This window comes from Gracilinanus agilis, chromosome 6, assembly GCF_016433145.1.
Source record: "Gracilinanus agilis isolate LMUSP501 chromosome 6, AgileGrace, whole genome shotgun sequence".
Lineage (NCBI taxonomy): Eukaryota > Metazoa > Chordata > Mammalia > Didelphimorphia > Didelphidae > Gracilinanus > Gracilinanus agilis.
Window position 1 is genome coordinate 201,194,666 of NC_058135.1, and position 23,277 is coordinate 201,217,942.

Genomic DNA, 23,277 nt, shown 5'->3' on the forward strand with positions numbered 1-23,277 from the left:
TAACAATAATAATAATGATGATAATGATAATAACTTACATTTATAAAGCGCTTTAAGGTTTGCAAAGTGCTTTACATACATTATTTCATCTGATTACCTACCAACTACCTCGAAGCAAAGCAGTAAAAGGCAAGAAAAAGGTGTCTCCCCAAGGAAATCTCTGTTATTTTACACATGGGAAAACCATTGAGGATATATCATCCATTCCCATAGTTCCTTTTAGAAGTGGATTTAACTCATTTGATTTCAGCCAGTTCATCTTCCTCTTGAGTTTTTGTTTTTTGGGGTTTTTTTTTGTTGTTGTTTGTTTGTTTTTGCTTAAGTTCTGAAAATGGCAAATCTATGAAAAAACATTTCTATGGATTTAATTACAAGGTTGTCATTCAGCAAATTCCTGGCTGCCCTTGGTGTGGGTGGGTAGATCATTGTCACTCTCTAGAGGGACATGTTTCCCATGGTTTCTCCACAGTTCTCCATCAGTTTTAAATGAAGAACAACATCAGTTGGTTTACAGAGTTAGAACAATTCATTTCAGCATGTAAAAAGTGGTCTTCTTAAAACAAGGCAATGATTTTTTTCTAGCTCTCGTCCTAGAGCCCAAATATAGCCTCTGCAGTCATCTTGTGACTATTTGGGTTCTATCGTTGTCGTCATTTTGTTTTAGATTTTGGTCCAGACCTCAGATTTAATCAATATAGAAAACTTTGGGTGTAGAAACTACTTTCACCAATGCAGATGGGCAAACTTTCTAACAGTCTTGGAGCAGGGGCTCTTAACTTCTAGACTTATTGTTCTTAACCTTTGACAGACTAGTGAATACTGTTTTTAATGCATAAAATAAAATAAATAGGATTACAAAGGAAACCAATTCTATTGACATGAAGATGTATTTTCCCCCCTACAATTTCATAGGTTCCTTGAAATCTATCTCCAGTCCTTAGATTAATAACCTCTCTCTATGAGAGTTGCCTCAGACACTGAGAAATTACAGTCACATAGCGAGTATGTGTCAGAGAAAGAATTTGAACAGGTCTTCCTGACTCAAAGTCTGGTCCTGTATCCACCGCGCCATGCTGTTTCTTAGTGGTATTGTGATAAGTTAAGCATAAAAGTACTTCGTGTTTTGTGCTTGACTGGCCCTGGATTCTTTCCATTTTGACAGTCTGGCAACTGGGTAACTGGGAGGTAAAACAAAAAAAAACATGCACATTAAGAAAAACACTTTTCTTAATAGTGTATTTCCAATGCCTTTTAATCAAAGCACTTTGTCATGGGACATCTGAAGGGTTCTTCTTAGTTTTCCTCCCAAGGATTATAAAAAATACCACGAGAATAAAATGTTTAGATTAACTTCTGGAAGGAATTTCAGGCATTTCTGTGAGGATGATACACTGAGAAAGGAGTACTACATTTGAAGTCAGAAGATCTGAATTCACATCTAGATGCAGTCACTATATGACCTATATGTTACACAGTAACCAGTACCTGTAGACCGTAGGCAAATCTCTGGGCCTCAGTTTCTATGTCTATAAAAATGTAGGGGTTAGACTAGATGACCCTGTGGGTTTCTTCCAGCCCTAAAGCCACGATCCATTGCTGACTAACAAATTATCTTGTTAATTTTTCATTTTGCTTCTCATAATCATCTGCCTTTCAGCTTCACACTCATTCAGACACCCCTGTGTTCTGGTTTCTCTAGTGACTGTATGGTAGTAATCTGGTGGTTCCTGGCAAACACTTTGGTTTCTAAAATACAATTCCTTCAGCGATGTCTTTACAGTACTTTTTTCTCCTCAGAAACATCACATTAAACAAATATAACCCATTAAAAATAAAGTGTACATACTTTCGATCCTTTATGCACAATTTTTAGTAGAAACAAAGGTTCATTATGTTGGAAATTTTCTGTCACATTTTCTGTTCTGGGAATAAAAAAAATTTCTGTTGATTTGGAGGGTGAAGAGGAGGATAAAAGAGGGAATAAAGAAAAGCTCTTCTTTTGTCTTAAGTGTTTGACATTTCCAGAAAAAAAAAAAAAGACTTCAGTTTCTTGCATTCAACTTCAGGATTCAGGTGAAAGTTAATTTCAGAAAACAACTGGTTCTGTCACAATTGCCACGAATACTTCCATACACTGAGGATCATCAAGGCTTTCACCGGTGTGAGAATTCCTCATGCCCAGAGTTCAATCTGACTACAACTAAGAAACCAAAGAACTACCTAAGCCCCTTAACCAGAAAGGCAAAATGATTGATTTCCCCATGGTTACAACTTAAGCAGTAAGTGGCAGCAGGTAGATGGGAAGCCTGGCATTATCATGGCACACCACAATAAGGGGATAATTAATAATTATTAATTTTATTATTGATAATTTATAAGATTAATTTTTTCACATAAGGGATTAGGTAATTGCCACCTACTGTCTTGTTTTCTCATAGAAAAAACTACTTACAATTCTTTTTTTTTTTAAAAAAACCTTTACCTTCCCTCTTAGAATCGATACTATATATTGGTATCAAGGCAGAAGAAGAGAGGTAAGGGTTGGCAATAGTTAAGTGACTTGCCCAGAGTCACACAGCTAGGAAGTATCTGAGGCCGGATTTGAACCTTGGACTCCGTCTTTAGGTCTGGCTCTCAGTCCTCTGAGCCACCCAGCTGCCCCCTAGTTACAATTCTTTAACGGGTGAGAAGAAACAAACTCTTAAGGAAAGCAATTTATATACTGTGTATATAGTCCTATATTACACTTTAAAAACTCACCGCATCATTCTCATATTCCCAGAAGGAAATATTTTAGTCACTTTATTTGTAAGCATTTCACTGTTTTCGATTGCTTTTTAAGTTAGTTTCTCACATTTGCCATCGACTCCAAAGTGATTTTGTTTTAAAGCTTGAATTACAAAACCAGCTATATTGTGGTCAATAATTCTCATGTGGCAGATTCTGTATCGAGCTACCTACCTGCTCCAAAGACAATCCCTTCTGCTTCAGCTTCATTCTCCCTTACTCAGGAGAATCAGCCATCCTTCCACCTCCACCGTTTCCTTGATGGCATTTTGTCAGAGCCGGAAGAAGCAAATCCCTCCAAAGTCCCAGCCACCCTGGGAAGGACTGGCCCTGCTGCCCCCTAGCTCAGGGGCAGCCCCATGGCCATGGCACCACCCTCGCTGCCTCCACTACGGGATCTTATCTCCATAGCCGACCTGACATCAAGTCCCACCGTCCATCCTGCTAGCTGCTGAGGAGTCAAGGAAGAAAAGCAAATCCGTCCCTAGCCTCAAGGAGCGGCCAATGCAGCAGAGAAACAAAGAAGGGTGTCCATGATAGAGGACAGAGAGCCGGAGAGTTCCGAGAACGGGCACTGAGGCTACAGGGAATGGGACTAGGCAGCTCAGTGGTCAGTGGAGAAAAGCACTCGGACCTGGCCTGAGGAAGACACGCGTTCCTGTCTATGCTAAGTGTAACCTTGTGGGCAGTCGGTTTGCCTCAGTTTGTAAAATGGAAATAATAGCAACAAACCTTCCAGGGTTGTGAGGATCAAATGAGATCTGTATAAAGTGCTTAGCGCACTCGATAAATGTTAGTTATCATTCTATTCCAGGCAGACACACAGTAATCTGGCTTCACCTTCCTCCCTCCAAAAACCTCAATCCTGGGGTTAGTCCCTTCACCCTCCACGTCCCTCGCACCTTGTCCGAATGCTGCCCATCCTTTTGCGAACCCCTGAAATGAATCGGGAAACAGTCCTGCCATCCGCCTTCAGCCTCACAGGCAACCCCGAGGGACTCGGTCACACAAACATGCCGCGTCCACCACATCTTTGCTATGTGAGCTCAGCTCGGTTCTCGTGGCTGCCCAACAATCCTTTTCCTCTGATTGGGTCTCCACGGGAAAACCAACCATCGCTGGGTCAATACCTCCTGCCTCCAACAATGGCTTTGACAGTGTGACCATTATGGGATCCTCTCCTCACGCCTTCCAGGACGGGCTGGAGCCGGCCGGTGCCAGAAACAGAGTAATTGCCGGGGATTTCCCGGCTTCTTTGGACGTTCCAGTCCCTGGGCTTCTTCAAGCCTGTCGGCTTCTAGATTTCGAAAGCGAAGATGGAAGAAACCGCCCCCCAATGAGGATGCAGAAGGAAGACTCTGGGAAGAAGGCGTGACGGGTCCAACCAAAGTCCAAAGAGACTCGGCCCCCGGCGGGCACCCGGCGCGCCGAGCAGCCGCCTCCACAATGAGGAGAGAGCTCCGCACCCATGGACGCCGGGACTGGGATTCCAGGGAAGGACAAGAAACCTTTACAAAGAACACGGCACAAACAGGGGCCTCATCCTATACCTCAATGAGAACATCGAAAGCATCCTTTAGAAACTCCCTTCTCCTCGATTTGGCACTCCAAAGTTCTCTCCTCTTCCCTTTTTGGAGGTCTGAAAGCGTGGACCGCGGGAGAGCAGGCCGCGTGCGTGACTGCGCGTCACCAGGCGCGTTGACGCCTCCTCAGATCAGCCCCGGGATGGGGGCGGGAAGGAAGATCGTGAGCTGTGGGAGGACGGTCCGAGGCCTGAAGGCGCCCGATAGGGAAGGAAGGGCCTTAGGGCAATGGGCGTGAAAGAGTATCTAGGCACGGGGGTGAGGGGAGCCCAGGAAGCGGGATTCTGGGAGTGCCGGTGGAAGGAATCTGAAGGGAAAGTTTTCTACAAACATGCTTTTGCTAATGGCACAGCCGGCGTCCTACAAGACCTGCTTCTGGGTGGGGAGCTGCTAAAGGGCTAACGGGAAGTCCTGCTCTATTCCTCGCTAGGACAGTCGAGGAGAAAGAAGTCCGCCAGCGATGAACGAGCGAAGTGCCGTTTGACGAAGGCTCCCGTCTTCGAAGCGGTAGACGGTCAGTTCTCGTTTATCAAAGACGCTGGGAGGCGGGGCGGGAGAGGGGAGGAGGGCTAAATGACGGCCGCCCCTCCTTCCACATTCGCCCCCAAAACTGGACGTGCAGAGACCACGCCTCGACCCCCCAGAAAAGGGCTGTGGGTCGTTGCACTCGTCTAAGGGACGACTTCCCCGCTCGAGCGCCTCCAAGCCTACTTTGAGGGCTCTCCGTAGAGAATGTAGATCCGGTGAGAGCGGGGACTGTCCCACCGCAGCCGTGGGGCTAAGTGCATCACAGTGCACGGTGGCCGCTTAGCAAAGGAACGATTCATGGAAGGAGGTGCGAGAGTCAAGGCTTTGCAGGTGGGGAGAGAATGCCTTTCTCGCTGTCCCACCAGCATGCACGCCCTCCTCTCCAGCTCACAAAAGGAACCCGTCCCTTCTTTCCTTCAAGACTCCACTCTACTTCCACTTCCAGGAAGCTTTCCAGGATTCTCCCTAGCTGCTAACGCCCTCCCTCACCTTCTATCCGGCATGTACCTGAAGACTTCCAGGGTCTCCCCCAATAGAATCTAAGTCTCTTGAGGTCAGGGAGTTCTGTTTTTGTTTTGGTATCTCAATGCCTAACAAAGGGAGACAGAAAATTATGGGGAACCTCAGACAGGCCATTTCCCCCTCCCCAACCATTCTCTTTTTGTCACCTTATTCCCCAGCTCGGAAATGTAGAGGGATTTCCTAAATTTTTTAACGTTAGATTCTCATTCCCGAGTCTGGCATTCAAGGCTCACATTTCCTGTTCCCCTATTCTAGTAGAAAGACCCCTAATCCGGCACCTGTCGTCCTTACGCACACAGGAGGAGCCTCGTTTCTACCCTTCCATGCATTTCCCTCTGCCTGGGAAGACGAAGCCTTTGCCCACAGACTCCCCATCCTCCGAGGCGGCCCCTGGACAGCCCAGGACAGAACTGAGTCCAGGAAGCCCTGCATGCGTGCCCCGAAGCGTCTAAGTCCTCAGTCTCTCCAGGGGTCCCTGATCCAGCCCCCGGGGTGTTCTGGGGGCGGGCGCCTTAGTGCAAATCTAGAGAAAGGGGAGACTTGGGAATCCTAGAGAAGGGCCCGCCATGACACCTCCTTAGCCCGAGCCTGGGACAAAGGTGGGGTAAGGCGAGGGGCAGCAGGGGCTATGTAAGGGCAGAATTCCTTCCTTGCTTCAGCGCTGACTGGTTTGTTTGGGGCGCTCCGACGGACTCAAGAGTTAGGGGAGGCCATCCCCTCTGGCCCCCGACACTGGGATCCTCAAATCCAGTCCTTAGTTTATTGATTTAAAACGTTTCCCTTCCGTCTTAGAATTAATGCTGTGGATTGGTTCCATGACAGAAGAGAGGTAAGGGTTAGGCAATGGAGGTTGTGACTTGCCCAGGGTCACCCAGCTAGGCAGTGTCTGAGGCCTGGACCTCCCCGGTCTAAGTCTGGCTCTCCATCCACTAAGCCACCCAATCCTTCATTTTACAGAGAAGGAAATGGCGCTTGGACCGCTAGTTGACTTGCCCAAGATCATGTGATGTCAGACCCAGGACACCTGACTCCACATCCACTGCTCTTCCCATTATTTCAGGGAGATGGAATTTTGGTTTTTTTCTTTAGGTAATGGTCTCCTTCTTCCTTTTCTGCTTTCTTCAAAATTCCCTCGATTCCCTTTGCTTAAATATTTTTCTCCAAACCTGATCATTTTATTAAAATCTTTGTCCATGTTTGGAATTGTATGATGTGAAGAACACTGGATTGGGAGTCAAGAAAAGTGTGTTCAAATTCCAGAGTAGCCCTTCCGTCCCACCACTCTTCACCTGATGGGCAAGTTCCTTCCCTGGAGCCAGGAGTCCTCCTTCAGGAAGGGCAAGCTCTCAAGGGTGTTGGGAAGGAGGGGCCAGTCTTGGTTATTAATACTCTCATTGCTTTCTCTTTTACTTGTGATACTCAGAGCATTAGCATTTCCAGTTTTCTCCCCAAGGTGGCATCTCAGGAGGCAGCAATTCTGAAGGACAGAGGAGGACCAGCAGGGGGGGTGGACAGAGCACTATGCCTGGCAGCAAGAAGACCTGCACCGGAAGGCAGGATGTGACCCTTTCCAGCCTAACTCTAAATCTCACATTCAGTATTGCAACATGGAGATCTTATTTCACTGTGCTGTAGTAGTTTCACCTTTCATTTGAAGCTCACCATTATAATATAGGATTATCAACCTTGCCATGTTTGCTTGGGGCAACCTGTCAGTTGCCCTGGTTGGAATGTTGACCATGGCATGAGCTATAGGGCAAGCACCAACTGCCAGTTGGGCCAAGGGTATATAAAGCCCTGGAGACTCAGGCCTGGGTTCTGTTCTTTCCTGACCTCTCACCCCACACACCTGGACCCCCTGGGTGGTGGGATCGGGAATGTGGGTAGTTGTTAGGCCTAGAATAGGGTTAAACCAATCCTGCAGAACAACTTATCAAAACTATCAGCACTATTGGCAAACCTTTAGTCAAAGATCAGCTTTATTTATTATCCAGAAACCACATCACTCTGACCCAGGGTGTCTGCCCTGGGTCAGCAGAAAAGCATCGAGACAAGACCTAGTAGTAGTATCTTGAGTCAGATAAATCTTTCACCCGTAGTTCTCAGTACTTCCTAACCCTCTTTCGTCTACCGTACCTCCTATACTCCTGTTATCAATAAACCCCTTAGCCTTAACCTGAGAACTTTTTGGTTATTGCCTACCATCTAAAGCCAAGCAGGGACAGCCTACAGGAAGGGTTCTGAGCAGTTTCAGCAGAGATAAACTCCATTGCAGGTCAGGAAGTCCAATATTCACTTCCTGTCAACATACTGTACACCAGTAGGAGGCTACTTCCTCAGCAGGAAAGGGCTGGAAATCTGACATCTTAAAGGAGCCTGGTGTCTAGCAGTAAGAGTTTCACTTAGCACTCTGTTAACCTGGGCTGGATCCTTGTTTCAAGCTCAGGCCTGGTACAGCCCATACCTTCCTCTCTACAGCTAGCACCTTCCTCCTCCTGGTGTTATTACTAGCATAAGGCCCTTTGTCTGTACTCATTACACTATCTTCTACATGCACATATTAAAGCAACAATTATAACCTACGAGATAACTTTATCATAATAGGATATATAACAATATAAACAATTATAACCCAAAGGCATAACTAAAAACACCTCCAATTTCACAAGCTTATTTTCTCAGACCATAATTCAATGGCTTCATGCTGCTAATGATCAAAAGAGAAGGAAAAGGAGAAAACTGGCTAAGGGGCTACTGCCCTTATTCTTGAGTGGTCCTCCCTTCCTATTCTCTATGACTTCATAATTTACAAAAACCCTTCCTCTCATTTGGTGGGCACAAACAGTGCTTTTTTGCTCTAAAACAGAATAAGTTCTATCCACTTCTTAAAGGCAAAGAGACTAGTAGGCTGACTGATAAGATGTTAAATGACTCACAATCCTGCCTCAAGGCAAAAATTGTACATGGGGTACATTTCTTTTCATGGCATACGGTTTTCCATTTTTTTTCTGGTTTGAGGTTTGAGTCAATTGTTGAGAAAATAAGTTACACTGACAACAGAAAGTGAAATTACTTGAATTTTATAAATGAGAAAACCGTCAGTAATTAACTTGGACAATAGCAGTTAGATTTTGTTTTTATTTAAAATTTCTGACTTGGACAATTAACTTGGACAATAGCAGTTAGATTTTTTTTTATTTAAAATTTCTGACAGACATAGTTAACAGAACAATGTCTAGGAAGAAAGCAGTATCTAGAAAAAGGAAGTAGTTAAGGCAAAAAAATGGACATAGGACTATGAAGGAAGTTGGTATAGAATAGGCTAAAGAATTAAAGTAATGAACATTTGTTTATAGGCTAGAAATGCAAATAATATTTTTATTAATACAAGTATAAAACCAATTAAATCATTTTCTGCCCCAAAATGTAGAAGTCATTAAAGTAGGGGGAAAATGAAAAATTAAAAGAATATTGATACGATTTTTAAAATTCAACTTTACTAGGTCTCATTGCTTAGTTGTCTTCTTCACCAAGAAGAGGTATGAGGTTGAGTTTTGTTTTTTCCAAAGCTGCTGTTTTAGCTCTTCTGGGGAGTCTCATTTTCATCTCTGTACCTGGTTCTGGTACTTCCTGGTCACTAAAAAATATGAAATTCATCAATATAATTATAAAATGTAAAATATTTCATTCATATTTACAATTTCTCTACTGCTTGCTGCTACAAAGCACCTCTCTATGCTTGATCTCAATTAAATGTAATTAACTTAGCCAGAGGACTGACTAAAGCCTCTGGAACACTAGTAAGATAATACCCACGCTACCTCTAATTTCTCGTTACTGTAATGGGGATAATTTGAGGAAAGGTGTGTGGTACAAGGGAATTTTGAAAGGAGGTTGTCAGGGACTTGCTAGGTCGGTAATCTAGATTATAGGTAGGCTGGAATAAGGAGATTCAGGATATAATAGGGCTGAAGTCAGGAGTATAACACTGAAAGGAACAAGATCTTCAGGGAGAGGGAGAATTAATCTAAACAGGCAAAGACAGCAGGGCTTATAGACTAGGACTTAGACACAAACACAAAGTGAGGGAAATAGACTGAACTGAAATTAACAACAGGCTTAGTTAATTTCACAGGAAGGGACTTGTTTTGAAGTTACACTTTCCATCAAGATGGATATCCCTTCAAGTCCAGAGTATGTTGGTTCTTTCCCTCTTCTTCCCTCTCTTAATAACTAACTGACAAATTAACTAATAGGTCTGTTGAAACACAAAAGGGTTTATTATCTTTAAGGATGATTTGTCAAGAAAGTGGATTGAGGAAGCCCTAACAGTTGTTCACAGGAACTTCAGGTGGGGGGAGGGAGGCAGAGATGGAGTCTGAGGAAGGTCCTGCCTTAGCTCAACTTTCAAGGTGCTCTTGATGTCTAAAGGGAATAAAATGATGACTAACCAATTTCTTTAGATAAGATTCTGTCAAATTATAGTTAAACCCCTTACAGATTTGAACTACTCTCTAATTTACTCTCCTTATTCACTCCACAGACATATAAGGGAAGGGAAGGAAGGTAGGAAATAATATAGGGAATGAAGATACAAAGGGTTTATCTAAACTAACAATTCTTAAATAAATATTTCAAAGCTAGACTAAATTTCAATTCTACAGATAGGCAAGGAAGCAGCTCAGCTGGTCAGAAACTCTCTCCACAAGATTCCCCCAAAACCAACTGACTCCTCTCCCTCAAGATTCCAAAACCCCTAACTGATTTCAGAACTCAGCCAAAGCTTGAAAAAACTATCATGACCCCCTCTCTCTGTACTACATTACCTAACAGAACACTATATGGAAAAAACAAATTCAGATGGGTTGCTGCAAATAGCTAAATGCCACTTTTATGTCAACAGGAAAATGGATATCACTTTACTTCCAAAAGTCCCAAACCAAGATTAGTTTTAACATTTGCAAAGAAATAAAGTCACTAACAGTTATTCAAAAGAACCATCCCCATTCTTTTGGAAGGAATATTAAAAATGCTAGTTAACTGTTATCTCCTATATTTTACAATATTCTAATTCTCAGGTCCTGAAAAAGGCCCTTTTTCATTTGAACTTAGGCAACATTCATCGGAAAATGGTTTTTAGAAAGCACAAACAGATGTCATTGGCAGGACTGACTTTTCCAACTACAATCTTTAGCTGAAATGATGAGCTAGTCTTTTTTTACAGAGACTCAAAGTCTCTTTTTCAGTTATTCTGCCTTTTTATTCATCTGGAAAATGGACAGAGTTGCAGTACCTACTTCACAGAATAATTGTGAGACTCAAATGAGATAATGTATCTCATCTGCAATCCTTAAAGAGCTACATAATTGAGAGTTAGACATAATATAAGCACAACCTCAAACTCAGGAAAAGTGAGTTTGTAGTTTCTGTTGACTAATTTTGGAATATATAGCTAGATCAAGGTGTGAAAATAAATATCAAACCAGAGAACAAGAGTTCAACACAGAACCTGATATAAAATACTGTTATCTAAAGGTCTAGAGCCTCAGGAGCTACCTTGAAAATAGATGGACGAAGAAAAGGCACACAGAGTTCACTGAACTTGAACATGGGAGGTTTAATGATATTTTTACAGCACTCTGAAATTTGTAAAGCAATTTGCAAATATCTCATTTGTGCCTCACAACATTTTTCCATAGTCACCCCTGGAGCTAGCAAATGCTAGAGGCAGGACTTGAACCAGGTTTTCTGGACTCCAAGTGTAGTGCTCTGCTACCTACACCATGCTCCCTCTCCTCTCTGCTGAGTAGTGGCAGTTATTTCTAATTATCCTGCTAAGTGGAGAGGGTTATAAATAAAAGGGCCTAGGGACATATAGATAGATACACAGTGATGTGAATGTATCTATGTATTCTCCCTAGTTGCAGATGATGGAGGAACACCAACCCCGATCACCCTTGATAGTTGTTATAATTTCCCCTTTTTTCTAATAGTTGCCCAGGGAGGACCCTGAAAGGTTAGGTGGATGGGTAACCCTTTCAGGTCCAACTTGGGGTTGGATAAATTATTATAGGGCTTTTGATTTGCTTTGGATCACATTTGATATCTGACTGTGTTGACTTTCTCCCCAAGGGTCGTGATATAAAGACCACTCAGGAAGGTACTTGTTAAATACTCTTTATCTATAATCTATAATCAGGGAAAGGATAAACAGGATAAGGAATGGGTATTGGAGACCCTGTCAATCTAATATCTGTAACTAGTTGACAATCAGTACTGGAGGCTATTGATCTAGTCAGAACTGGAGCTTTATTCTCTCCACTACCCCTCTTCCCCAACCTGGCCACAGCCAAGCCAGAGAACAGGGATTGCTTGTTGATGCAGCTGTGTTGGTGATCTTATTCTCTCAGTTTTCTCACTATCAGTGTTTGGTGATGCACTAGCTCTCACAGTCTTCAGGAAATATTCAGATTCTTCCTACTCTCTTCTTCATAGACCTCCCTGCTTCCCTTCACCACCCAGAGACCTAGAGACCTAAAGAGCTAGAAAGATCCAGAGACCTAAAGACCTAAAGAACCCAAAGACCAAAAGGCCAAAAGATCAAAGACCCCTTCAAGTGGCTGTCAGGGGAATTTATACTGCCAGGCCAACCGACGTTTGCCCCTGGCTCACGGCATCTGGGAATATTCTATGCCTTCCAACTGCCTCCCCTGTCATTCAAGGTGGCATCCATCATTTCCCAGGGTGTGAATATAACAAGAATCAAGGAAGAATTACAATGTTTGGTCCAAAGCTATTAGCAGCAGAACAGAAACATGGCCCAAGAGAAGAAGTCTGTCCCATAAATACCTTTCGGAATTAGGCTCAGCATTTTGATGTCTTCTGTTCACAGACTTTGAAGTAACTGTGCCTTTTCTCCGTCCTGGAAGAAAAGTCAATAGTAGTTCACTCACAGTAAAACAAACTTTCCCAGTACTATGCACTCTTCAGACCCAATATTTCAAGCTCAATATGATGTCCCTCCCTCCTGCCAAACTGGGCTTTCTCCCTTTGAGCCCATGCTTTGCTTTCCTGACTCTTGCTGTTTGCTTATACTGTTCTCTATGCCCAGAGTATCCTTCCTCCTCTCTTAAATTCCTACCAATTCCTGTAAAACTAACCCAAACAGGGCCTCCTCCATAAAGCTTTCCTGGGTCCCTGTTGTCCAGTAACAACCTTCTCCTGGCTCAGATCTCGCATAGTGAGATCTGGCACCTCTAGAATACATCAAGTATTATGTTTATGCCTTATTCCCACCCCACTAAAAAGCTTTTGATAGTGAGATGCTGTTCTATATAATACATAAACTTTGCATCTCTGCAGGCACCTCACACAATGCCCTGCACAGCAAAAGAGCTTAATGTCTGAAAAAGAGAAAAGAAATGAAGGCCTGGGGATCCTGAAGTATAACCGCCCTTCCAATCCTCAAGAGTCCATTACTATTAGGAAAGAATGAGACATCTAGCAGATTATATACCTAAACATGGATCAATAGTGATCGGAAGAAATGAGAGGTGTTCAGAATTCCCCCTGGCAGTAAGGTACATACAAATCCACATCATTGTAAAAGTATCTGTTTTGCTTTGTTTTTTACATTTTCAGTTCTAATTTCTCTCTCTTTCTCCCTCCAGCCCCAACCCAACTCATTGAGAAGGCAAACAGTAGGTACCCATCAGACTTGTAAAGTCACACAAACCTCAGTAAAAGTATTTAAGCTGACACTATAGGAAAACATGGGACAGGCTTGAATTCACAATTCTTTAAAAGCTTTTGAGGATTCTTATGGCACAAGCTCACCAGTATGTAAGCAGTCATATTGTACATGAAGGAAAGAAAGTTATTTCAATGCACAAACATAGAAAGAACCCCACCTTCATTGCTAACTACAGACTGGAGTTGTTTTTTAAATCACAAACAAGAATTCCACTAGCTGGCATCTCTCAAAAATTAGGAAATATCTATGAACTTTTTGGCAATGTATAAATTTGCACTCATTCCTGGTAAGGAGCAAAGGATAAAATGAATGGTATTTTCACCTTATACGATTTTAGGGTTGAGAAAAACTGATACTGACTACTGAGTGTTAAAAAAAAAATGGAGTTATCTCAGAGATGTTTTATAATTCTTATTCCTAACAAGAAAATAAATTTTAAAATTTTGCAACATTTCAAAATAAATATCATATTAAATGACATTATATTTGTTATAGTCTATAACTGAAAACAACTAATGCTTTATTTTGAAGTATACAGTGAGAAGACTTAATCTGAACAATACCTTTGTTAGTTTTGGATACAGTGGTTTTAAGTGTTCCAACAGCTTTATTTTTGGTTATAAAAGGAGTCTGAAACATTTCTTTATTCTTTTCTGTTAAAAGAAATACAAAAGATTAATCAAATTTTTCCTAAAATACTTATTCTTCTAAAATACTTACTTGGCCTTATTTTAAAAATCATCCTGCTAAACAAGAAATGATACAAAAACCACAATTTATACTAAAAATTGTATCAAAATCTAAGCATTTTTTTATTCCTTCAATTTCAGAATTCTAGTCCCTGTCTGATATATCTAAAAAAATGATGGAATATCCACTATCTTATAAAAATGCATCCTACCTGTTGTCTCACAGTATCTCATCCAAAATCAAAAAGAAAGCCACATATCTTGCTAATTACTATAGAATACAAAGGGAAAAAAATGAACCAGTCTCTGCCCTCAAGGAACTTACATTTAACTATGAGCCGTATATATATATATATATATATATATATATATATATATATAGTATATAGTATATAAAAATAAATAAATAAAATGTAATGGGGGGAGAGGGGAGGCAATTGTATCTAGGAGTGGGAGGAGGTAGTGTAGAGAAAGACAAGAAAAGGCCATATGCAGAAGGTGATCGTTGGACACTGAAAGGAACCAGAGAACCTAGGAGGTAGAGGTGAGGATGGAGTATATTCTAGGCATGAGATAACCAGGAAAAAGGCATGGAGATGGGAAATTAGCAAGAAGTGATCCTGGTCTAGAGCTGTGTTGGCAAACCTATGGCACACGTGCCAGAATGTGCCACTCCCCCCCCCTTTCTATGTACCTGAGGCCATTTCTCACATGCCGCCCCTCTGCCCAGCAGCCAATGGGAGTGCTTCTTCCCTCCCCAGTCTTGGGTAGGGGGTGGGGGTGGGGTGCAGCTTGGGTGCTCGGTCTCTAAAAGGCTGGCCATCCCTGCCCTAGGCCATTGGGACTGAAGGCTAGAAAGGATAATTGGAATCCAGGTGGTAGATGTTCCTAAAGGCAGAAGAGCATCTGTATTTGATCAGACGGTGTAAGCAATGGCGCCACTGGAATTTCCCGGGCAGCGACAGGGATGAACTGCTCTGGCCACTCTGGAGGGTGCGGGTTGGAGGTAGAGAAGCTAATCATGGCGCTGCTGGGCTGATCTAAGCAAGGCCTCCCAGAGCCAGGCGGTGCGTGAGTCAACAGAAGGGGGGGGGAGGCCTCAGGATGTCACTAGGTGGGAAACACTCGTGAACAGAACTGACTGTGGAGAGCCACGTCGCAGGCTGCCTCGTCCAGGCTGTAGGGAAAGGAATCCCCGACAGGACGTGGCCAGCCTCTACCTGAAGACCTGCAAAGGGGGGAACCTCTTGCCTGGGCAGACCCTCCCGCTTTTTGGACAGTTCTGACTGTCAGGAAGCTTTTCTGAAATCAAATCTAAATTGGCTTCTTTACAATTTCCAACCAGTGCTCTTAGCTCTGACTTCAGGGGCAAAACGAGCCTAGCCCTGGCTCCGTGGGACGGGCCTTCACATACCGAAGATGACATTCAGGCCGCTCCGAGCCTTCCCCCCATGGCTCTTCTCTGGCCCAGCCGGCCTTTCTTAAACTTTGGCACACCAAGCCGAAGCGGGTCTTCGAGTGAGCTGTGACAAGGCTAAAGGGTGACGCGGCCAGGGCGCTGCCTCCCCTGGCCTTGCGGCCTCCTAGAACCCCGCGACGTTTCTTCAGAGCTGCTGTCTAGACAAGTCTCTTCTCATGAGACGGAGGTTTTGTCACCAGATACGAGATTTTACATTGTGCAGCACAGATTTCACCGTGCTGGGCACCCTCTAGGCTGGCACCCTCTAGGCTGGCCCGTGCCCCCGGCCTCCCCACCTCTGACTTCGTTTTGTACTGACCCTCCCTTTATGCCTGTTCCGGTGGTGGTCCGTACACACGGATGAAGCACCTGCTGTGCACCCGGCACAGTGCTAGGCACCAAGACAAAGACCACATGCAGTTCCTGCCCTTCAGGGGACATTTGAACAAGATATGGGGAAGATGAGAGGAGAGGATGGTCAGAGGGAAGCCAGCCGGCTGCGGAGGGACACAAACAGCCGCTCCCTCCTCACAGCCCTCTGGCCTCTTCCATTAGAGCACAATCCCATTCTGGGGTTTGTCCTTGGCCTTCAGGCCACTGTATCAATGCTTCTAACTGACCATCCCAAGTCCAGCTAGAAGAGGCCACAGAGGCAGGCAGTGGCCCCGCAGAGCCAGGTTCAGGACGACAGTTTGCATATCAGAAAGTCAAAAGTCAGGGAGGAAAGTTTAAGGCATCAGACACAAAGCCTGTAGAAATGAGCAGTTCTGGTCCTGAAAGGAAACCCTCACTCACACCTTTTTCTCCTGAAGACCCTGGGGTAGGGGCGGGGGTGGGGGTCACCTGTTCGGTCCTGCCCCTGCGGGAGTTTTCTGGCCCTTATTGGGGCTGGGGCCGCCTACACAGCTACATCAGCTTAGCTCTGAGGGTCAGGGAGTCCCATTCATAAGCCAAAGTGGCGCTGCAAAAAGAATGAGACGTTCCAGGCTCAGCTGCGAGTGGTTCTGGCCTTTCCCCCTCTAGACAGGAGGCCTGGGGGGTCAGAATACAAGGGCTGTTTGACTTCCAACTTCCATTCTCCGTAGAACAAGAACAGGTCATTCCTTTACTGACACACAGTTCTCTAAGGTGATGTGAATAAAGGGGTGCAGCTTTAGGTCCGAGGGGGGCTCCCTAGGAATCCTGAGGTACCTAACACTGGCATAGGGCCTCTCTCTCCAAAGGGGCCAGGCCTGGCTCCCCTTTCTTCCTCCTTCCCCTTTCATCTGTACTCCCACTGCTCTGAGGAATAACTGACTCCAGGACATGAGTGTGCAAAGCGACTTCCACACCTCACAACGATATGGTTGGGCAGACGCTATGACCTCCGTTTTACACATAAGACGGAGGCTGAGACGGGTTTCCTGACCTGACTCTCAATTCCAAACCCCACGCCCTAGAGAAGAGGGACTGTGCTAGGCTGCCTCTCTGTACCACTGGGGGGCGTCCCCGGGAGTCTCCCTCTGACATCTCCGGCTAGCTCAGAAAGGTAAGAAGCAAAGAAAGCCTGAAGAATCAATATGAGCCTCTATTTTTCCAAGCATGAAAAGAGGTTGAAATAAAATCTTCATAAAACACCTCTTTTTCCTCCAAGGAGAAAACTAATTAATACAGAGGGGATTTTTAAAGTAAGAAAATGCACTGAAAAATTGGAATTACAACTTAAAAACATTAAAGAGGCAGCACGAGGGAAAAAAGAAGGCTCCCCTCGGGGGCCTGGGGTGTTCCTGCTCTAACTGCTCACGGCACCTGCACATCTTCACACACAAACCACAAGCAAACCACTACTGTCCTACCGGGGTCACAGTTTCTTTTTTTATAAAATGAGGGAACTGGACCAGGTCACCTTAAAAGTTCTTTCTAGTCCCGTGATTCTGTGACATTCTTTTTTTTTTTTCCATAACCTTCCACATTAGAATCAAAACTATGTATTAGTTCCAAGGTAGAAGAGTGGTAAGGGTGGGCAATGGAGATTAGGTCACTTTGCCCAGGGTCAGGTCACACAGCTACAAAGTGTTGGAGGCCAAATTTGAACCCAGAACCTTCCGTCTCTAGGCCTGGCTCTCAGTCCACTGAGCCAGCCAGCTGCCTCCATTTTGTGACATTCTTAAAAACATTATTTATATCAGCATATTAGAATAATATTTCTGTTTCCTTCTTAAGCCACATCTTCGAGGACAGAAGAATTTATGCAGAAATTACTATTTTATGTTAGTTCATTATTACCTTCCTCATTCTGATTAATGCCCCTGGTAGCAGTATCAGGGTCCTGTGCTCCCCCAAACTGGTCAGGATGTTCATGACTTCCTTTGTTCAGCTGTATCTTGATTTTCTCTAAGGCCCTCAAACATGTCCTGTCTTTTACTTCCTGTAATTGAGAAGATCATTAATACAATTTATTTTTTCTTTTCTTTTTCTTTTTTTCTTATTTTAAACCCTTAACTTCTGTGTATTGGCTCCTACTTAGAAGAGTGGTAAGGGTAGGCAATGGGGGTCAAGTGACTCACACAGCTGGGAAGTATCTGAGGCCGGATTTGAACCCAGGACCTCCCGTCTCTAGGCCTGACTCTCAATCCACTGAGCTACCCAGCTGCCCCCCATTAATACAATTTATCTGAAATGTTTTAATCTTCCTTCAAAAAAGAGCATTAGGGGGGAAAAAAAGCATTAGATTGACACCAAGTTATGTGATCATATTCCAAAATATTAAATTTAACCAAATCCCTTAGCAGAGAAATAATTTGCTTCTGAAAAGCAAAAATCTATATAGTTTTCAATTGGTTAAAAGGGAGCCAGTGGGGGCAGCTGGGTAGCTCAATGGATTGAGAGCCAGGCCTAGAGATGGGAGGTCCTAGGTTCAAATCCGGCCTCAGACACTTCCCAGCTGTGTGACCCTGGGCAAGTCATTTAACCCCCACTGCCTAGCCCTTACCACTCTTCTGTCATGGAACCAATACACAATATTAACTCCAAGATGGAAGGTAAGGGTTTAAAAAAAGGGGGGGTAGGGAGGGGGCCAGCAACACATATAGATTTAATTCCCATATGTATATTTACACAGTTACAAGGGACATTTTAACTTACACACCTCAAGAATCTCATCCAATAGAACAATAAGTTCTTTTGTAAAACTGTTACTGAGTTCTAAAGAATTCAAGGCTTTTACATAAATGCGAATTTCTGGAGCACACGGACTTATTAAGATTTCATTGCAAATTTTTATGGCCAAATTATCATGAACTGTTGAAGCCTAGAAAAGCAAAAGAAAAAGATTCTGTGAAAAATCAGGTTCAATTTATGATTAACTTGACTGAGCAGCTCTCCAAAGATCTAATCCAAATCTTTTACTACCTGCTGAACATTTACTCTTGTATGTTTTCTCTAAATTCAGTGTATTCAAAAGCACTCATCTACCTTGCCAAGAGATTCCCTCTTCTGATCTACCTCATCAAAAGCCATCTAGTTCTATCATCCACAGATTTTGAGTCATGTTTTACTCTTCTTTGCTCATATCTACACCCATTCCTTCACTGGTTATTCCTCAGTTTTCTTCTGGACTTTTTTAATAGCTGCCTGATTCCAGTTGAATTAATGAAAAAATTCCTCACAATTAGAGCTACCTAAAACTGGAAGGAAGTTGGTTTTTCTACTTGTAAAGGGGCAAAATATAGGTTTTACAGAATAACCTTTCAGGTCTTTTGAACTCTGAGAGTCTAAATCATGATTATCTCCCCATATAAATTTAGTACCTGATGACACCTGGCATAATACCTTACACGCAGCAGGCACTCAATAAATATTTTATTATCTAACTGAATTATGTGAATTCTTTATTTCACTATAACCACTTGACATTTCACATCTGACTTTCTATGTTTCATGATACTATAAAATGAACTGACTGAAATTTGTCCAACTTTGGAGCCTGTAAATTGAACTTATGATTTGGCATGGTAGAGTGGATGGATCATTGGACTTAAAGTCAGAAAGTCCTAGATTCAAGTCTTGGCTGTTACACTTGTTAGCTCTGTGACCTGGGGGGAAGTCATTTCTACAAAGTGTGCCTCAGTTTTCTCATCTGAAAATGGTGAAAAATGTTTATACTCCCTAGCTTACAGGGTTGTATGTGCAGGTGCTTGGTAAACCGCAGAGTCTACAGAAATAGCAATTCTGAAGCTCAAGCAGAACAGCCATCAGTGAGTTTTCAAAGGGCCTAGACTTTGTGATACTAGGTTACATATTCGAGAGGGGAAAGATCTCTGACCTCCTTTACTTTTTTATCACCTCAAAGGGCTCAACATATCAAACCAAAGTGGCTGCTAGCAAACACTGGACATAACTGCTCAGAGGGCTCCTGTGCAGCCCGGGGTCTCTTTTCAGTTCTGTGGCCTGACCACAAGGGCTGATCCCCTGATGGTGTCATAACCAGAACCCAGACCTGGTGAGTGAGTCACTTACTATTCTTCTCCTCTCTGTGAGAACACATTTACCTGGTAGTCCTGGGAGGTTCTAGATTGAGGATTCAACCCACTTGGTCTTGTCAAGTCTACAAGTAGTTCGGCTACATTAGCAATATCTATTTCAGCTAAAGGAGAAGATGCAGGCGCATTAACCAGCGTCTTCAGAGTTGGGAAGAAAGCTTCTTCAAAGCACTCCTGATTAGTTCTGTTATAAAAAGTTTCAGAGCTAAATTATTATAGTATTGTGAAATAAAATATTATGACATTCAAGTTTTCTAAGAACAAAAGGAAACCAAATGAACTTGAACAGATATTACCCCTAAAGTTCATTCCAGGTATCAGAAAATGCTGATAATTTTCTAAACATCTTGGGTAGTCATTTTATCTGAGCCCTTCACACAACACAAGTGGACAGCTAGGCAAAGCTGGTAGGGTGTTACGGACCACAGAAAACAGAACATGCACTACAACCCGGAGAACAAAGTTTAGAACCTCAAGCTGAAGCCTAACTCCACAATCACTGGGCTTACTCGGGTGTGCTCTTAACCTCTCTGGACCTATATTCTTATCTGTAAAATGGACATTTTGGATTAGATAATCACCAATGTCCTTTTTCAACTCTATTTCTGATTAATCATAAATCTTACATAAATATGGACTGAATTTAACCTATCTTCTATGAAAAAAAAATTAGATGAGAAATTGCTCCTAAAAGTTTACAAAAATATTTTTCTAATAGACTTGTAGAAGGCATAAAAAAAAGGAAAATTGTGATCATATTTGTCATTAACATAAATTAACTACTTACTCAAAATAAATCAATGAAGTATTCTGAAAATCCCTTCTCCCATATACAAGCCTTTTTGGCGGGGAGAAGAAGGGACAGGGGGATCAGGTCTCCCTATCCTGGACAAGCAGAAAGTTAAGACGGTGCTAATGGATCCATTCCCATTGTTTACTACCATGGGAGTTTTTAACTGAATCTACTTCCAAACTGGGCCAATTTGCTCCTCTTTAGAAATAACAGCACCTTCTTCCTAGGAGGTGGTGAGAGCAAAATGAGGTTCATGTATGTAAATTGGTCTGCCAATCATAAAAGTATAATATAAAATATATATAATATAGATGCTATTATTATTTAAATAATGAAGAATCAAATTATTTTGGTGTATACATAATAAATACTTAAAAGAGCTTATAAAGCACCTTTTTGCTCTGCCAAAATAAATGCTTATTAATAATCAACAAATAATAAGTAAAATGAGATCTTATAGTTCCTACTTCTTCTAACTCTCATCAAGAATATCCTCAATTCATGTACAGATGATTCAAATATCTTGATTTCATGTTCTCTCTGAATCCCCACCCCTAATTTCTTTGGTATCATCTTGTTTTTCCAGGGGGCAGCTGGGTAGCTCAGTGGACTGAGAGTCAGGCCTAGAGATGGGAGGTCCTAGGTTCAAATCTGATCTCTGACACTTCCTAGCTGTGTGACCCTGGGCAAGTCACTTATCCCCCATTGTCTAGCCCTTACCACTCTTCTGCCTTAGAACTAATACATAGTATTGATTCTAAGATGGAAGGTAAGGGTTTATAAAAGAAAATTTTTTTTAATTAAAAAAGAGTACATATTTAACTTTATTGGAGAAATGAACGAGGGGTAAGATTTATTTCATAAAAACTGACTAAAATAGTCTCTGCTGAAATATACTTATTCTATCAAGTTAGAAACAGTTAAGTACTTCTAATATCCTTCTGTTTCTCTCTTATCCCTCATTTTGCCCACATTTCAATTGATGAATTAAGTCAACATTAAAATTACAATTTAATTTGATTCAAATACCTGCTTGAATAAGCAAATATAGGGAAGAAAACACCTAAACAATGTCGCAGTTGAATATCCTCTTCTGTCACAGGATTATACCATAACAAGACAAGACGAGAAAGAAGCCGGCTACTAACTAATCGTCCGGAGAACATCAACTTGACTAGTCCTTCTACAGCAGCTGTCCGGAGCTCAGAAACCTGAAATAAACAGATTTGAATAACAATAAGAAAGGATATTTATACAATTATTTCTTACTTTTAAAACAGACAAGGAGTCATCTCTGCCATTTTTGGTTATTAACATGTAAAGATAATGTTCACTACCTACTGATCTACAAGACTCTTTAAAAGAACATGCTATGGGAAAGGGGGTCATAAAAAGAGGGCACAAAAGATAAATTTTGCCTATTTCATAAGTTATCTTTGGATCATCTGTGTAAACTTGGAGTTGCAAAGTCAAAGTTTACAAAGTGTTTTCTTCATATCACTGTAAAGGAGAGCATCGTTCCCATTTTAAAAATAAAGAAATTGAGATTCAATTATAAAAGTGCTGGGATTTGGACTGTTCTAAGGCGATATTGCTTCTTATGCTTTTTTTTTACTATGGAGTGGGGACAGATGAAGAGTCAAGAAGGGCAAGCAAAATGACTTCCACCAGTCTGCTCATGTCAATGAAGAAGACTGATGAAAATCACCTCATTTCCACAAGAGAAGTGGGCAGCACAGTGACGAAGTTGGCCTTGCAGTAAGGAAGACCTGATAGAGTTAAGACAAGTCATAAGGAGGTCACTGCTGGCTGTGTGACTTGTCTTCTCAGTAGTTCAAGCAACTAAAATCTAAGAGTAAAAGTTGTAGAGTAGCTGCTGCTCTACCTAGGAAAAATGGGAATTTCTTCACAAAAAACTCCCTACATGAATGAACTTGTAGTTCTACTCCAAAAACTATTGAGCATATGATGACAGGTTAAAGAAAAAAAACTTACTGAATATGGAGTCAGAAGTCTAGGATTCAAAGAACTCACCTAACTGCTGTGGATCTGAGTTTCCTTATTTATAGAAGAGTAAACTTTACTAGATGACCTCGACAGTCCCTTCCAGCTCTAAATCTATCATCTTATAAATTTGTTTCTAGACTTTGCAACAGCTTTTGACAGCTCAAAGAAATCCAAATCTTATGGGAACTGAATTCATACATTAATATCTCTCCAAACTATATTTACACAAGCAATCTTCATTGGTGTATAAATTATGAAATATTGTTGGAATGACCAAAAAAACCCACAACACTATCCTAAGGATTTTCAGTTTTCTCTTTTAGAATACAGCTAGACTCTAGATCCTATATTCTCTTGAGTTGGAACTGATCTCAAAAACCACCTAATATAACTCCAACTATTTTCCAATAAAGAAAGTCTTTAGATTTAGTAAATCTCTGTTTGTGCACTACAGAAGTTTTTCCTTTCAATGTCATGAAGCTGCTTTTTCACCACAGAAACTAGTTGCTGTTTTTTCCTTAGTCATAGCAAGCAAGGAAGAGATAAAACTACCGAACTAAAGATTCTTTAGAAAGGTTTGACTGACAAGGGGTCTAGGTAGCACATGGTATAGAGCAAAGATATGGATTTGAATAA

General features: G+C 42.3%; 1 protein-coding gene across 1 annotated transcript in view; it reads right to left on the reverse strand.

The window, feature by feature from the left end:
• Positions 1-8,826: 8,826 nt before the first annotated feature.
• The window catches only part of NCAPG (non-SMC condensin I complex subunit G), a 58,270-nt gene continuing 43,819 nt past the window's right edge, over positions 8,827-23,277 (reverse strand). Inside the window, exons 15-21 of the mRNA XM_044681181.1 lie at positions 21,664-21,845; positions 19,851-20,025; positions 18,449-18,610; positions 17,587-17,728; positions 13,737-13,826; positions 12,270-12,342; positions 8,827-9,057 (exon numbers count right to left, since the gene is read on the reverse strand). Of these exons, the coding sequence (XP_044537116.1) occupies positions 8,934-9,057; positions 12,270-12,342; positions 13,737-13,826; positions 17,587-17,728; positions 18,449-18,610; positions 19,851-20,025; positions 21,664-21,845 (948 nt within the window). The 3' untranslated portion in view covers positions 8,827-8,933. The remainder of the gene's footprint in view (positions 9,058-12,269; positions 12,343-13,736; positions 13,827-17,586; positions 17,729-18,448; positions 18,611-19,850; positions 20,026-21,663; positions 21,846-23,277) is intronic.